We start from the raw sequence: 17,663 nt of genomic DNA, 5'->3' as shown, positions 1-17,663 counted from the left end.
GTCATGGTGTGTGCAAATGTGTGTGGGTTTTTCTGTGTTTCTATTCCCAAACTAACTAATGTGTGTGTGCATGTGTGTGGGTTGTGTGTGTGTTTTGAGGGCATGTAGGCATGTCACTATGTTTCCATGTTCCCAACGCAACGTCTAAACGCATCATATCAGAAACAGCGGGCCTCGGTCTAACAAGATCTAATTACTACGGAGAAGCCTCCCCTCAGGTCTAAGAGCTGTAATAACTGTACAGTTAATGTGTGTGCTGAGCCCTGTCACACAGAACATGGCACTACACACACACACACACACACACACACACACACACACACACACACACACACACACACGCAGACTTACACATACAAAAAGACACGCACAGACACAGACACACAGACACACACAAACACGCATACACACATACATACACGCACACAAACAGACACACAAACACACACATACACACACATACACACACATACACACACACACACACACACACACACAAACACGCAAACACGTATGCAGACTAACAGACACACTCACACACGCACACACACACACACACACACACACACACAAAAACACGCAAACACGTATGCAGACTAACAGACACACTCACACACGCACATACACACACACACACACACACACACACACACACACACACACACACACACACACACACATGTCATGTCATGGTCTTGGGAGACAGTGGTCATAAGTCATTCATGTCTTAGTTTGGACATTCATCCTTCAGCGTCCTTCTTCCTTGAAGTCATTGAAGTTAGCAGATGACAGAATGATGAAGTAACCCATGATCACTGAAAGAGCCAGAGCCAAGATAGACCCTGAACGTATTGCTTCACATCATAGTGTTCGCTGTAACTCAATGCACTGCATCATTGAAAAACTATGGTGACACACCGCATCATAAAAAGACTGCGTGCGCAACCAAATTCAACGTGTGCTGAGCGGTGACCTTACAATATACATTAATATCTACTGTCTGCTGTCTATAAACTAAATGCACAAACAGGATATCAAGAACGGCTTGCATCAGGTGTGTTTCCATGTTCAACGTTGTGCCATCAGCCCATGAGGACAGGCAGTACCCCAGTAGTTCTATGTTCTACGTGGAGACAGTAGTAGAACATAGCTGTTTGCTGTTTGCTCTGTTCACTGGGTGCTGCTGAGTGGAGCCTCGGAGCGTCTGATTGGATAACAGCTGTCTCCTGCTTGTGGTTCACTCTAATCCTCCCAGGCTCCCATCCTCTCCTCTGTGTGGCCCGCTGACACACAGCGCTCGTGTTGTATGTCCCATGTGTGTGTCTGCATTCTAACATGCAGTGTCTACACCGGCAGCGTGTACATTAAAGCTCCTTTCCTCCACCAGGGGCTTTGAAGTCCTATTTACGAGAGCTGCCGGAGCCATTGATGACCTTTGAACTGTATGATGAATGGATTCAGTCGTCCAAGTGAGTAGCTTGTTTCTTTTTCATAATACAACTATCCTAATATTTATCATCATGTGCCCCCCACTGACTAACCCTCCATTTCCTCCAGTCACTATTTTCACTATACTTGCGTCTGTGTCTCTGTGTCGCAGTATCCAAGACCAGGACAAGAGAAAGCTGGCCCTGCAACTCACCTGTGATAAACTCCCCCCAGCCAACGCCAACAACTTCAAGTGAGTCACTCCTTCCTCCTCCACACCTTCCTCTCTCCACCTCCTCTTCCCCTCTCCAGCTCCTCTTCTCATCCCTCCCCTCCCTTCCTTTTCCTTCTTCACCACCTCCTCTCCCTGTCTACCTCCAGCCCTTTTCTTCTCCATGCCGCCGTCGTGATGCACACAAATCTGCGGTACGCGACAGAGCGAGGGTGACCTTTGAACCCTGACCTTTGAACCCTGAATATCGTCTGGCTCCCTTCATGTCAGCAGCAGCAGCTGAAAAACACAGCCGAACGTATCAAAGTCTTCACACCTTCTGTGTGACAACAAGGGCCTACATTTTTGGGAGGAGGATTTTGAACTCCCTTCAGCAGAAGAAAGGGCGACTTTAAGGTTGAGGATGTGGAGCGATGGAACACGCCAGTCTTTATTCTCCGGTGTTCACCTGGAGAATGATGGAGCGCCTGTGTGTCTCTGCCTGGAGAATGATGGAGCGCTTGTTTGCGTTTCTGCCTGGAGAACGAGGGAGCACTTTGAGTGATGTTGCTGAGGGTCCTCTCGCGGATCAAAAGAGAGGAGGGGAGGAGAATGTGCGCCCGGAGATGACAGCCAGCCAGACAGACAGAGAGAGAGATGACTGGAGCGGGATAAGTGAAAGAGAGAGCGAGAGAGAGAGAGAGGGACCGAGCGGGCGAGAAGAAGAGAGTTACTGCAGCTCTTGTCAATGTCATCCCCAAATCTCACAAATGGGGGGCGTCTCTCTGCCTACTTCTGCGGCACCCTGCTCAGTCGGAACCTGTTAGACCTGCAATTGGGCTCTGCTCGCCGCCTGATGTTCAGTGAGCTGTGGGCCCAACTTTGAGTCATCAGGCCAGATGCATTCTGGGAACCACAGAGCAACCCACTGGCCCAATTTAGTTTGGAGATGCTGCAAATCAGATGCGCTTGTTATTGTAGTTCATTTTTTGTAACATCGCATATCTGATGCAGATATGCGATGCAGGAGATGTGAAAATATGAATGAGAGTACAGCTGTTGTGTTTATGTCTTTATCGTTAGTGAACTTTGTATTGCCCTGATGTTTATTGAAACTTTCTACACAAGTGTTCCTACTAGAAAAATAATCCTTCTCTGACTTGAGTTGAAGTGAATCATTATTTATACGAATTCTAAATGAATACAATCATTTAAATGTATATCCTTCCTTTTCCCCAACAGGTACTTGATCAAATTCCTGTCCAAGCTCACAGAGTACCAAGATGACAACAAGATGACCCCTGGGAACATCGCCATAGTGCTGGGCCCAAACCTGCTGTGGACGCACAGCGAAGGGTACGGCCGGACCGTCTGTCATACTCCCTCACGCCACACGCCACAGGACAGGGGAGAGGCCGCGTTGCTGCCATGTTTGCTGTTCATGTATTTTGTGGAGGATTGTGTACGATTGAATGTGAGATAGTTTTGAAAAGTCGGTTCAAGTTGTTGAAATGCTACTACTACTACTACTACTACTTTTAAGGGGTTGCATATCCTAAAGCTTGCATACTGATATGTGGTATTCAGAAAGACTCAGCAGCTCTGTCTGCCCTAACAGAGTCTGTCCCTCAGATGTCATCTTATAGCCATGATGATGACGCTTTAGGAAGACTTATTCCTGACAACTGGTCAATCTTTTAAACACGCTTATCACTTTCTAACTTTAATTTGTGCCTGAAGTGTTAGCTTTTCTAAATGTTACACTGTGAAATTGCATTAGGCATGCTGCGCTACAAATGTCCTTTGATGGCAGAAAGCTGCTTGGACACTCCAGCCTTATATAGATAACTAGCATACTCTCTCTCTCTCTCTCTCTCTCTCTCTCTCTCTCTCTCTCTCTCTCTCTCTCTCTCTCTAAATCCATATATCTGTCCCTCTCTCCTCCCTTGTGCGCCCCCCCTGCAGTAACATCACTGAGATGATGACCACGGTCTCCCTGCAGATCGTCGGCATCATCGAGCCCATCATCCAGCACGCCGACAGCTTGTATCCCGGGGGTGAGCAGGACGTGTTCCATTCTATTTCCTGGCTATCATCGCAGTTGGCACCCAGGGCCATATTGGTTCCCTCATCCGCTCCTTTAAAAAAAGGATAATTCAGCTAGCTGCTTAGTATGGCTGAAAGCACATTTTATATATTAAACCACCCGTTTTCATAACGCAAGAGAAGCAAACTAGACAGCGAGGACTTGACCCACATGGCAACCTGCCTCACAATAAAAACACAATCAGCATCTTCTCAGACTACAACAACATGACTCTTCTTACGCTGCCCTGTACTCTTCCTCGTCCTTCTCATCCTTCTGCTCCTCATCCTCTACCTCCTTCATCTCCTCCTACTCCTACACCTCCTCCTACTCCTCCACCTCCATCCCCTCCTGCTCCTCCTCCTCCACCTCCTCCTCCTTCTCCTCCTCCTTCTGCTCCTCTTCCTCCTTCTTCTTCTTTCCACCTCCTCCTCCTGCGACTCCTTTTCCTCCACCTCCTCCTCCTCCATCTCCTGCTCCTCCTCCTCATTCTTCTCCTCCTTCTCCTCCACCTCCGCTTTCTGCTCCCCCTCCACCTCATGCTCCTCCTGCTCCTCCTGCTCCTCCTCCTCATTCTCCTCCTCCTTCTCCTCTGCCTCCTCCACCTCCTCCTCCACCTCCTCCTCCTCCACCTCCTCCTCCTCCTCCTCCTCCTTCTCCTCCTGCTCCTCCTCCTCATTCTCCTCCTCCTTCTCCTCTGCCTCCTCCTCCACCTCCTCCACCTCCTCCTCCTCCTGCTCCTCCTCCTCCTCATTCTCCTCCTCCTTCTCCTCTGCCTCCTCCACCTCCTCCTCCACCTCCTCCTCCTCCTCCTCCTGCTCCTCCTCCTCATTCTCCTCCTCCTTCTCCTCTGCCTCCTCCACCTCCTCCTCCACCTCCTCCTCCTCCACCTCCTCCTCCTGCTCCTCCTCCTCCTCCTCCTGCTCCTCCTCCTCATTCTCCTCCTCCTTCTCCTCTGCCTCCTCCACCTCCTCCTCCACCTCCTCCTCCTCCTCCTTCTCCTCCTGCTCCTCCTCCTCATTCTCCTCCTCCTTCTCCTCTGCCTCCTCCACCTCCTCCTCCTCCTCCTCCTGCTCCTCCTCCTCATTCTCCTCCTCCTCCTCCTCCACCTCATTCTCCTCCTCCTTCTCCTCCTGCTCCTCCACCTCCTCCACCTCCTCCACCTCCTCCACCTCCTCCTCCTCCTCCTCTTCCTTCACCTCCTCCTGCTCCTCCTCCTGCTCCTCCTCCTCCTCCTTCTGCAGAGATTGAGTTCAACGTGACGGGGAACTATGGCAGCCCGGTGCACACCAACCACAACGCCAACTACAGCTCCATGCCCTCGCCGGACATGGAGCTCAGCGAGCGCCGGCACAACGACCAGAGCCGACGCCCACTCAGCGTCGCCACCGACAACATGATGCTGGAGTTCTACAAGAAGGATGGGTAAGACAGCAGGCCACGCCCGCGGGCTAGCTTCAGTGATAGGTCTGCCTAGCCTTGGAGAATGCTCCTATCATGCACAATGAGTGCACAGGCAGAGTGCGCACAGGTGGTAGACAGACCGGCAGGTAGGCCATCCATTAATCTAATTTAGGCCAGATTAAAGGATTGGATTTATGAGTTTATTACAGGCCTTGCGACAGCAACAGATATTTGTCAGTTTTTGTCTGTTTTTTGACTGCTGTCGGGAAGTATGACAAAAAATATTTTTTAAGATAAACTGCCTACCTTATCTTTAAAGAAGAAAATATGATTATTATCGTAAAAAGATAGCGTCTATAATCTATTAATGAGAATGTTGAGAGTGTTTCGCCGGTTTGGTCTGTATTTTATCCCAGACTGTGTAAGATTTGGGATATCTTGTCAGAAAGTGAGTGGTGAGCTCTCGCATCGCTGTTTATCTACCTATCTCCTTTCCCCTTTGATAGAGAGAGAGAGAGGCAGGAAGACAGAGAAAAGTAGCGAGATATACCTTGTGTGAGAGAGAGACTGACACAGACAGGTAGAGTGACAGAGGTATCTAGTGGTGTGAGAGAGAGACAGACACAGAGCGGTAGAGCGACAGATAGATCTATTTTGAGAGAGGGAGACAGACACAGAGGGGTAGAATGATAGATAGATCTAGTGTGAGAGAGAGACATATCAACAAAAGGAGGGATTAAGCTCATAGAAACAAGGTGATATGGTCTGTGAAGTGAAGAATATGCCCACCACAGAGCTGCAGAGGAGGATTTAGTCTTAAGATATTAATCTCTGTTTCTCTCTCTGATTCTCTCTCTCTCTCCATTGCCATCTCAGTCGAATTTCAACCTCTCTCTCTCTCTCTCCTCCTTGCTCCTCTCGCTCTCTCCCTCGCTCAAGCTCCCTCTCTCTCTCTTCCTTCATCTCTCTCTATTGCTCGCGCTCTCTCTCTCTCCATTCCTCTCTGTGCTGCTCTCTCTCTCTCTTCCTCTCTCTCTCTCTCTCTCTCTCTCTCCCTTCCTCTCTCTCTGTTGCTCTCTCTCGCACTCTGCCTCTTTAATACCACCATGGTGTTATCTGGACAGGCTAGCACTCTGAGCTGCGTGGGATCCAGGAACTACATAAGAGCTAGCTAATTAAACCTGTCTGGGCCTGTGATTGGCCAGATCAATAGCACTTCTCCTTTCTTGAGTCAGTTTTTTGAAGAACATTAAAGGACGTTGAAGATCAGTAACAATTTACTTAACACATAATTTTTTGTCCTTTATTATTTTGGATAGAATCAAATATAGTGAATGCATCACTTAACTCTGCGTATCACATACATCCTATTCAGTGCTACATGACCCACTGGAGTAGGTCATTACAGATCTCCATTCTGATCTTGAATGTACACTTTGAAAGGGCTGGAGATTGAATTATACTGGGCTGTGGGCTTGGGTATTAAAACCACAAACGCCATATGTATGTAGCTTCAGCTCTGTCGCCCATTCGCCTAGCATTGCTAAAAGTGAGCTATACAATATATACAATTACATATACTCTCTATAACCAAACAAAAACACATTTTGATGCAGTCTAGTTGGTTAGAACACCCTGAAATGTGCTTCATATTTCAAATCATGCATTGACAAAAACATCAGAAGAATCCCTGAGATCCCTGTGATATCACACTATTTTGGTCTTGATTCATTTGACCATCAGCAATTTGAGGATTTGTTTCTCAACTCTGTTTAATCCAGTGTGACTTTGGATTTGTCAATATCAACCGTGCATTCATCACATGCAGCCCCACCACTCTGAATTGAAGAGGCTGTAGACGGAAGCCTCTTTCTCGAGGTATTTGGGCTCAGAGAAGCAGAGCTTCGCTGACCTAATTAGTGCTAAATGGAGCGATAATTTGCTCTCCGGATTTGAAGTGTTTTGACGGCGCCCCGGGGATACAACATTTCAGCGCTTCCCCTGAATCTCTCCGCTTGTTACGCTCAGCATGACTCACCCATCCAGTACTCACCCCTCCTGTCTGGCAAACCCCCCCCCGTGATGCACCCTGCTGTGCCGCGGCTGGATGCAGGTCCTCCACCTGTGGCCCTCGGCTAACTGGAAGGTGTGGTGTGAAGGGGGATGTGACGTTGTGTCCTCTGGTTGTCGATGTGGGGCCGGTGCTTATGGGAAATGAAGCATTTGTAGTGTGTATCTCTGTCTGGAGTCATGCCATACACATTCAGATAAACACTGAATGAATGCCTGGCCGGGGGGAAGGGTTTGTTACACCGCCAGTCACGATTGTTCCTCTCTCTGTTCTCCCGCTACCGACGGCAGCATTAGGAAGATACAAAGGTACTGTACTTATTCTTCACTCTCTCACCTCACCTCCCAGACCCATCCGATACCCCCCCCCCCCCCCCCCCCCCCACTCCCCTTCGCATGTTGAAAGACTCTGTCATGTGGCACCTCTGTCCTCATGAGTCTGTCTGACTCACAGGGAGAAAACCCTGGTTTCAACCCACTGTCACCGGAGTGACCGTTGTTGTCAAGAGCGACTGCTTCCTGCTTTCAGGAACAAGGCCAGCCTTTCATCTGTGTTCACTCAGTCTGTGCAGCGGTCGGGCCGGCCCCTGGAAAGACTTGTTTTGAGAACAAGTGCGGGCTGATAGACTAGAAGAGTCGCTCGTTTCCTGAAAAAGATTTCCCCGAAAGCAGATTGTAACACACACATCAGTCTGTCGACATGTGTCTTCTGCACGTGAAGCATGAGGTCATTTTCATGTTAACATTGTGTCGCTGTCATTTGATTTGAAATGCCAAAATATGTTTGCTGATGTTTGAATCAGAGATGATCGCCAGTGATCTTAATTTAAATTTCACTCTCAAACACGCGCCAGCAAGCGTTGTCGTTCCTTGTGTGTATTTTGTTCACTGTGAATAATATCTCCACGGACACTAATCTAGGGGCCAGGGGTCAAGCTCTGTTTAGTGTTCTTAGAGTGAGAGGCACGGCGGCACACGGTGTCCGGTCTTCACAACCGGACCTCCAGGCTCCCCCTGCTCCACCTCCTCATCCTCCTCCTCCTCCTCCTCCTCCTCCTCCTCCTCCTCCTCCCATCCCGTGAATCTGATTGGCTTGTGCATCTCTGTACCCTCCTCCTGCAGCATGGGTGTCAGGGTGATGGACACCTCGTGGGTGTCGCGCAGGGGCTCGTCGTCTGCCACGCGCAACGCCTCGCCGGGCGCGCACCCCCCCACCCCGCCCTTTGACGCGCTCGCCCCCGAGTACCTGGGGGGCTTTGCCGCTGGGCCCCCCTCCCCCACCCCGCCCCCCACTAGCAGGTAAGGCTTTCACCGCCTTATACCCCCCCCCACCCCATCCCCCGATCGACCCCCCCCCCCGTCACCCGCCGACCCCCCGACCCCCCTCACACGGCCCCCCACGCCCCTGCCACACTTCACCCCGCCACCCCACCACCACCCCCCCCCCCCCTCCTCCTTGTGCTGCTCAGTGTGGTATTTTTCCCCCGGCCTGAGAACCGAAAACAGCCTCGTCTGTTCTTACCGCCCCCCCCACCCCACCACCGGCCCCCCCACCACCCACCCACTTATTACACCCACGCGTGTTGACATGTCTGTGACACGCTGACAGTTGACCGCCCCCCCGGTGCCAGCTCCTCACCTCTGTGTGCCCCCTGTGGTTCAATAGCAGCCAAAGCATGCCGTTCCATGATGTCCTGACATGTTGCTCCTCATGCTTTAGATGTGGATATTCTTCTTGTGTGTGTGTGTGTGTGTGTGTGTGTGTGTGTGTGTGTGTGAGTGTTTCAGTGTGTGTGTTAGTGTCTGAGTGTGTGTGTGTGTGTGTGTGCATCTGTGTGTGTATGTCTGTGTGTGTGTGTGTGTGTGTGTGTGTGTGTGTGCAGGTGTGTGTGCGCCACGGTCTGCGTGTGCCCACGAGTCTGCGCATCTGTCTGCATGTGTGTGTGTGTGTGTGTGTGTGTGTTTTTGCGTGTGCGCAAGAGTGTGTGTGTGTTTGTGTGTGTGTGTGTGTGTGTGTGCATGTGTGTTCGCACGGCGTGTGTGTGTGTGTGTGTGCGTGTGCGGGTGAGTCTGTGCGTGTGTGTGTGTGTGTGTGTGTGTGTGGGTGTGTGTGTGTGTGTCTCATCACCGGGTCCTGTGAAGTCAGTAGTCGCATCGCTCGAGGTTAGTTACCGCGCGTGGGTAAACCGTCAGATGTCGCCGCATAATCTGTCCGCTGTCAACGAGTTCTGATGGCGTTGGGGGGGTGGGGGGGGGGCGGGGGCGGGGGGGGGGGGGGGGCTGGATGGGTGGGGGGGGCTGTTATGCTCAAAGTTCATCCTCATCCAGGAGTTCATCCAGAGTTCGCGGGGAGCTGTGAGGTCGCTGCATGTGCATGAATTCTGTTTCCCCCCCCCCCCCATCAGCAGCGCTGGCGTCATTAGAAGCTTCTCGGCGCATAGTCACACACCGCTGCAGTGGACCAGGTGACACTTTTATTTCCTCCCTTCATCTCCTTGGTTTGTTATGCTCTGAATATACACCTCTCGGGAGCACTACTTCCTGTTTCTTGCCCCGTCTCCCACACCTCGTGCGTCTCCCCCGTCCCCCCCCCCCCGTCCCCCTAACTGGGTGGTGTTTGGGTGTATTCCCGTCCTCTCCCCCCCCCCCCCGCCCCGCCCCCCCCCCCCCACCCCCCCCCCGTGGAACCAACACTTGAATGTGCACTGAGCAAAACCACAGCGTGCACGTACGTCTTAACATATCTGCTGACCGCCTGGTGTCCCGTGAAACCATTGATCCTGTTTATCATTGCAGCTCGGAGGATGCGTCCTCTGCTTGGTCGGACCCCTGCTATGCCTACCCCTCCCCCGAGGAGGAGAGGCCCCCTCCCCCCTATCCTTACTCCTCCTCCTTCTCCTCCTTCTCTTCCTCCTCCCCCTGCCCTCCCCCTCCGCCCCCTCCCCAACCCCAACCCCAACCCCAACCCCACCCCCACCCCCACCACCACCCCACCTCCTCCTCCTCCTCCTCCTCCTCCTCCTCCTCCGGCGGGCGCCCCGGGGGCCCCTCGCCTCCCCCGCCCCGCTGGGCCGCCTACACCCCTCCCCCGCTCCTCCTCCCCCAGCAGCTGGACATCAACTCCAACCCCAGGCAGCCCAGCTCCCTCCACCTGCCCCGCCAGGCCTCCCTGTGCGCCGCCCCCTCCTCCCGCGTGACCCCGCCGCCTGAGACCGGCGGCCCGCCCCCGTACGTTAAGACCCCTCTGGTGCAGACCCGCCACCACCACCACCACCACCACCACCACCACCTCCCCCCCCCCCCGCCCGGGTCTCTCCCAGCCCCCCCCCCCTCCCAGCGCCCCGCCCCCCTCGGCCCCTCCTCCCTGGGCCGCATGTGCCTGTAGCCGAGACAGAGGAGCCATGCTTACTAGGTAACTACGGCACCCGCTATTCCCACACCGCAAAAACACACAGAGCCGCGTTCAGTGACGCCCCCACACAGAGGAAGGAAGGAGACGGGGGGTGGGGGGAGGGGGACGGGTGGGGGGCTGTAGACTGTCACTCCCGTTGGTATACCGTTGGTAAAAAGTTTATTTCCTTCAGCTTTTACGTTTCATGTGCGAAACTGGGCCACGCCGGAGACGTAGACCTCCCTATAAACGGTTCCCTTATCAAATCCATCTTTCATTTCATAGCCGCCTAGCGGCAGGGCCTTGCCGCCCTGTGGATGCGGGCATCTTCTGCCTGAGCCTGTTGCTAGGCAACCAAGGAAATTCAGAGCTTTGGGTGAGCACCACCGTCGCAGCGGTGGGCGGTAATGAGCCGTCGCAGCGGGGCCCGGTTCCGTCCTCACTCCTTAGTGGTAGAAGCCCCATAGCAGCTTGAGTCCTCAGCGATCAGGAGATGAGGAAGCACAAGGTGAAATAACACAATTTGAAATATATATATATATTTTTTTTTTTTTGACCTGTGGTATTGGAACGCAGCCCAACGTCTCGTTTTTTGGGGTGCGCTCCACATTTCAGCTCCTCCCAGATCCTCCTCCCAGCAGCCCATCGGCCCTCCGCCCAACCGCCACACGCTCCTCTGGTTCAGCTCCATCGGGACCTAGGAGCTAGGAGCTAGGAGCTAGGAGCTAGGAGCTAGCCATAATTCTTATGCTAGAAATCGGTTATGTTTTCGACCTTCAGGCTTTCTGCTCATTGGCATTCTGACTGCTGTCTTCACCATAAAAGGCACACACACACACACACATACACGCACGCACGCACGCACGCACACACACACACACACACAGACTCCATTAAACCGCAAGGGTTTGACTTGGGATTTTCAATCTGCTTCTGCTCTGCACTGCCGCAATATCAGACCAGATGTTTGTCTTCGCAAGGCTTCACGTTCCGGGGGTCTTTTACGCTGTGGTCCGGCCCTGGGTAGCAAACACAGAACCACCCAGAACGGCTGAGATAAACAGGAGTGTGATGAGAGGGACTCCTTGGCTCATGTGGCTCATGTGGATTTTTCTCCTCCTCCACCCTTCCCCCCACATCTCCCCCCCCCCCCCCAACCCATTAGTACGTTGAAGAACAAGGAGCTCTCTCCCGTGATCGGCCAGAAGGGCATGCAGGGTCCGGCACAGCCCCTGCACCGTCAGGAGAGGTGAGCGGGTGGAGGGGAGGAGGTGTAGCTCAGGAGCAGAGGAGCGAAACACCACCTCCACTACGCCTTGTGCGTTTCGGCCGAGTGATTTGAACACAAAGCATAGCACTTTTACTATTTTACTCTTAAATTGAATTGTTTACTTGCATATTTGCGCTGTATGTATTTGCTCTAAAACGTACTTTGTATTGCAACTGCTGCACAATAATTTCCCTCGGGATAAATAAAGTAAGATGGTATCGCTTTTACTACAAGAGAAGATTAATAAACAAATTCATGTGCGTTGCAAAAGCGTACAAGTAAACATAGTGGTTACTTTTTATACAATTACTAGCAGTATAATGCTTGTGGTGTGTGTGTGTGTGTGTGTGTGTGTGTGTGTGTGTCTATGTGTGAGTATGTGTGCTATGTGAGTCTATGTATGTGTGTGTGTGTGTGTGTGTGTGATTAACGTTCCTCTATCTACTATCTACTCCTCCAGCAAGGAAGCTGGCCCCCATCCCCCCCAAAGTGCCCTACTGCCAGTCGGGGGCCATGTCCGACCAGTCCACGGGCCAGCCCTCCCCGGTCAGCCTGTCCCCCACCCCGCCCAGCACGCCCTCGCCCTACAGCTTCAGCTACCCCCAGGGCTACGCCACCATCGCCACCCCGGGACACTTCCAGAGCTCCGTCACCACCCAGTCGCTCCCCTCGCCCCCGTCGCTGGGGGGCACCCTGACCAAGGCCCGGCCCACCCCCAAGCCCCCGCGGACGAGGCCCAACCTGCCCCCGCCCCAGCCGCCCAGCACCCCGGGCTCCAGCCCCCAGCCCCTGGAGACGTCCCCCGGCCTGCTGGACGGGCTGTCCCCTGGGGAGAGCATGTCCACAGGTGAGGCCCCCCCCCCCCCACCCCCCCGCGGTGCACCAGGCGCCGGCCGGGTTGAACACGCCGCTAGTCAGAGGGGAGGGTCGGGTCACCACAGCTGCTATTGTTAAACACGGAGTACGAAGGGTTTTGATCTGTTTTGATGTATTCGGAGTTCTTCTTTATTTTAAGAAATGTTGTATATAATCAGGTGGACTCTTCCGGCACTATCCTAAAAGCAATACACCGTCTGGAGGATTATCTTTCTTTCTTTTTTTTAATGAATGGTGGAGTTACATATCTTTTAACACCTTTTTATAAATCTGTTTTCTTTATCAACCTTATTTTTTAACAAGACTAGTCACGCACCACAAGGGGGTATAGGAATAAAGCCAATGCCTACAGAATGACACCAGGGCAAACCATGTCCGGTTGTGTTGAGCTGTGACGGGCGTCCACCAGGGCTGGTGTCTCCCTGCGCGGCACCACCGGTTCTAACTCTCTATCTCTCATCCTCTTCTCTTCTCCTTCTTCTTCTTCTTCCTCCGCTTGTCGGCCTGGTTATTTCTCCGTCTACAGCGGTTTGAGGCCAGAGGTTCAGTGTGAGTCTGTTTGTGAGAGGGACTTTTTAGGGTAAGAAGGAGACAGCATTACGTGAAGCCTCCCCCCTTTGCCCTTCACCTTGTCCCACCCTGCTCCCCGCACCCATAGTGTCAAATGCGCACACACACGCACATAAACACACATTCACATACACACACACACACACACACACACATATACAGATATACAGATACATGTATATACTGTACACATAAACACACACACCGAAGCACAAATGCTCGTGCACAAATGCTTGCGCAAACACACACACACACACACACACACACACACACACACACACATATGCACAGACAGATACAGAAATACAGATACATGTATATACACGTTAACACACACACACACACACATGCAAGCAGAAACACTTGCGCCACACACACACACACACACACACATGCAAACACACACAGATACAGAGATAGGTCTATAAACACACACACACACACACACACACACACACACACACATACATATAATCAAACACACACATGCACACACATGCACATGGCATCCATCCATCTCCATCTGACTAAATGTGGCTGGCCAGCACACTCCAAACTAGTTAACGTTTGCTTAAAGAAAGACTTTGGATCAATATTCTAACTGCTCCAGAACAAGGGCCACATGTCTTACACGTTTTCTATTGTTGAAGGAAACCAAAACCTGATGAAAAGTGATAGTAGTAGTTGATGCCGGTCCAAATCTCAACTTCAATTCAAAATCCAAGACGTTGGATAAGAGTTATTTGCTGTGTTTGGTTACCAGGTATCGTCTATCAACCATTCGGGCGACCCCCCACCCCAAATCAGATTGTAGGGAGGGGTGACAGCCCAACCTGGAACAGCAATATAGACACGCGGGCAGCAAGAACGCCCTTTTACCTAAACGTGACAGTGAGTGGGCGGAGACTAGCCCCAGCAGGGGTTTTGGTTTCCTTTTAAAGACGAACCCGGCTTCCTGTTATCAATTCTTGGGTCCAAAAGTCCATTGGTCAGACAAGCAAAGCAGCAAATGTTGATCACGGCTCCTCTCTCTGAGATAGCATAGCGTCTTATCTCAGCACTCGGGAGTCGGAGTGATCTCCGCTGACAAGCGGCTGGGCCCGTCACCTCCCCTGGCGCCGCCGGCACTATAAAGGGAGTATAGACAGAAGCTGATCCATCGTCAACGCACCTTTGAGCAACCTCCCCCCCTCTCCGGCCACACCTTGTTGTATATAGCTGTGTACATGCGGGCGATGTATGGATCTATATATAACGGCTGGGTTTCACTCCACTAACGCACACTGCCGCGCTCCCGTCTGCATGGTGGCCGACGCGATGCATGGCTCTCATTGGCCGTCCACTGAACAGAGCGTCCCCCGCTGTGCGACCACGTTTCCCAGTGACCCCTGGATCCCGATCGAGACGCACCCCCCCCCCCCCCTCAGATTGACTTTCCGTTTAACAAACAGCCTCACTCCCGTTCTCTCCACCCCACTCCCCCCGTCCCCGTCCCCCACCCCCCACCCCCCCCCACACCGCTGATCCTTGGGGAGTGCCCCCCCCCCTCGCTGTGTGTGTCCCATACCCCACCCCCCACCTGGTCCTCATCCCTGGATGTCACCATTGTCCCCATGGTCAGATCCAGGAGGCAGCGCCTGTGGATGTATGATGACCGCAGGGACGTCCGGGTCATTTGATACACGAGCAGGGGCCTGCGCCGGCATCCCGGTTTGCTGACTTGTTTCCTGATGACTTGCCTGTGCATCGCCGTGGAGTTTAGATGTTGTGTTCCGAGGCAGAACACGGACAGTGTTAAGCATGAATGTATTATGTTTATTCATGTACTAATGCCATTTCTCTTCTCTCCCTCTCTCTCTCTCTCTCTCTCTCTCTCTCTCCCTGTTTTCTTCTTTGATTTTATTTTTCTCCTGTTTCCGCCCGGCCCAGATTCTTTTTGCAACCTGGATATCCCCGTCATAAATGTGGAGCTGGACGGTATTTTTGATGAGCCCCTCATCGCCCCCTACAGGAACTCCATCGCCATCGTCCAGACCACCTGCAGCAAGGCGTTGGAGTCGGAGGAGGAGGAGGAGGAGGAGACAGAGAGCACAGTACTATGACGTCACAGGCTGCCCCACCCACCACCACGATCACAACACCACACTGCTAGCACGGCATGCGAAACAAACCCTCCCAAACCCCTCGACCACAACGTTCCAGCGTAGGGTCCCTTTCGTCCCGGCTTAAGCACACAGAGCTATGACGCTGGGAGAATAAACCTTTGATTCAAACCCATAGAAAAACTGCCATTCTCATTCACTGTATCCAGGATTTTTATAAGTTCAGACATTTGCACGAAGGGAATTTTAACACAACATCGGTGTTGTGTGTCTACTGGATCCTTTTGTTTTAATTTGTGTATATTTTTGATTTCATTTACGTTATTATCTGACGTTTTATTTTTGCCTTATTTGATTTCTCATACAATACGTTTGCCTTCAACCGCATGCACGTGGAACACCGGAAACAGGCAGAACTTTGTTTTGTGTGGAGGGAAGAACCGCCTATTGTTGCATACATCTGTCATTCCAACTGGTGGGCTCTTGTCTCGCGTTCATTCAAGATTAACCGCCATCTTTCAAAGCCATCTGTAGAACCCCCCCCCCTCCCCCCCCCCCCCCCGTGGTCCTCGTCGTGGAGTCTCGTAGTGGAAAGGGTTCTGGGAGACGAAACGGTTCAGTCCAAACGCCAGTAGCGCCTGAGCCTTTAACTGTGAGCGATGCCCGTGTGCTACGGTGTCTTGGAAAGTCTGTGTGTGTGTGTGTGTGTGTGCGCGCGCGCGTGTTTGTGTGCGTGTCGTATTTAGTCGTGTCTGTGTGTGTGTCTGTGTGTGTGTGTGTGTGTGTGTGTGAGACGTGTTTTCTATCTGTACTCTATGATGTTTGCACAGTTGGTGTCGTAAAACATAAATGGGGAATGCATGTTTTTGAGCGTAATAAGGAACTATGACCTGGCCGCTGAGAGCTTGAACACCTAAACTTTCACAGATGTTCTGTAGGTGTTTCCATCGTAGTCAATCAGGTTATCAGTCACTGAATATTTATTTATAAGGGACATTTTCAGAGGACATGATATGATTACTATGGACAGTATACTATGGACCCCTTCACATACACAGAATGTATTGAACTGTATACGGGAAGAGGAGAACCGGGCTTTGATCTGTAGAAAAATCCAAATAGTCTGTGCCTCGTTTCGAAGTCACACTGGAACCATGTCTGTATGAAGTATAGAAAACACCGTCACTAATAAGAGACTTGAACTTAGAGGCATGACTGGAACTGGAAGTGGACAGAGCCGTCTCTCCTGTCTTTAGTTTTACTGCTTGTCTAAAGAAGCGGACCCCGTTCTCTGGAGGGCCCCTCTGGCCCCCGGTACAGCTCACAGCCGGCAGAGAGGGTGGCCCCTGTACCAGTGCATTGCAGTGTGGAAATCCTTCTCCTGTTGACAGTTAATAGGAAACTCTAGGGAACAATGTTTGATCAGGAAAGTGTACAAGTGTTTATTTTGCTGAGAGTATTTATACAGATATATTTTGAATAGTTTATACTTGGTCATTGTCGTTGATTAACCACCAAGCAAGACCAAATCAACTCACTGATGTTCGCAGATACAGAGACGGAGAATGTCACCACGGTGACGTCACAACCTTTATACTCCCTGAAAGGTTAACATTAGAGAGGATTCAGAGAACCGGCCATGATTTTGAAAACGTATGCTTTTGTGAAATTCTCAGTGGATGTTATGTGCACTGAAACCTTAATTTAAAGTCAAAATATGAAGATCATTCATATAAGTAACCATGTTTTCCTGCAGCGGCCGCTGTGTGTGGTGGTTGTCTGCCTTGCGTTGGACCTGTCTGATTCAGATCGACGGCACATTAACTTGTTTCTGGTGTGTGCGCTGACCACGTCGACCGTTTTGAAGCCCTTCTTGTTGCCTCAAAGCTGCCGGGCTGCTGTATCATTCTGTCTTGGACATGATTCACAGGACTCTTGTTCATACGATTTCCTCTGTACATAAATGTAAATACTTAGAGGAGAGGGATATATATATATATATATATATATATATATATATATAAATATAAATATATATATATATATATATATATATATATATATATATATATACATGTATAGTATATACTATGGAACACCTGAATTTGACACATTTAGCTTTTTTTTGGTCTCAGCACAAGCTTTCAGATAAACATTCTACAATACTGTACATTTATCAGAAGCAATTATAATAGGGTATGGCACTTATATAAATAGCAAGATTAAAATCTACTTCACATGCTCACAATAGAGAA

General features: G+C 51.2%; 1 protein-coding gene across 1 annotated transcript in view; it reads left to right on the top strand.

Moving 5' to 3' along the window:
• LOC311366416 (rho GTPase-activating protein 44-like) overlaps positions 1 to 15,471 on the top strand; it is a 67,054-nt gene extending 51,583 nt beyond the window's left edge. The window contains 11 exon segments of the mRNA XM_084485206.1: positions 1,388 to 1,469; positions 1,601 to 1,681; positions 2,882 to 2,995; positions 3,605 to 3,696; positions 4,970 to 5,150; positions 7,491 to 7,508; positions 8,322 to 8,498; positions 11,756 to 11,812; positions 11,814 to 11,839; positions 12,321 to 12,707; positions 15,236 to 15,471. Of these exon segments, the coding sequence (XP_084341332.1) occupies positions 1,388 to 1,469; positions 1,601 to 1,681; positions 2,882 to 2,995; positions 3,605 to 3,696; positions 4,970 to 5,150; positions 7,491 to 7,508; positions 8,322 to 8,498; positions 11,756 to 11,812; positions 11,814 to 11,839; positions 12,321 to 12,707; positions 15,236 to 15,408 (1,388 nt within the window). The 3' untranslated portion in view covers positions 15,409 to 15,471.
• The last annotated feature ends 2,192 nt before the right edge of the window (positions 15,472 to 17,663 follow it).

Source organism: Micromesistius poutassou (genome assembly GCF_964030765.1).
Source record: "Micromesistius poutassou genome assembly, chromosome: 21".
NCBI lineage: Eukaryota > Metazoa > Chordata > Actinopteri > Gadiformes > Gadidae > Micromesistius > Micromesistius poutassou.
This window is presented reverse-complemented; position numbering and strand designations above follow the sequence as displayed.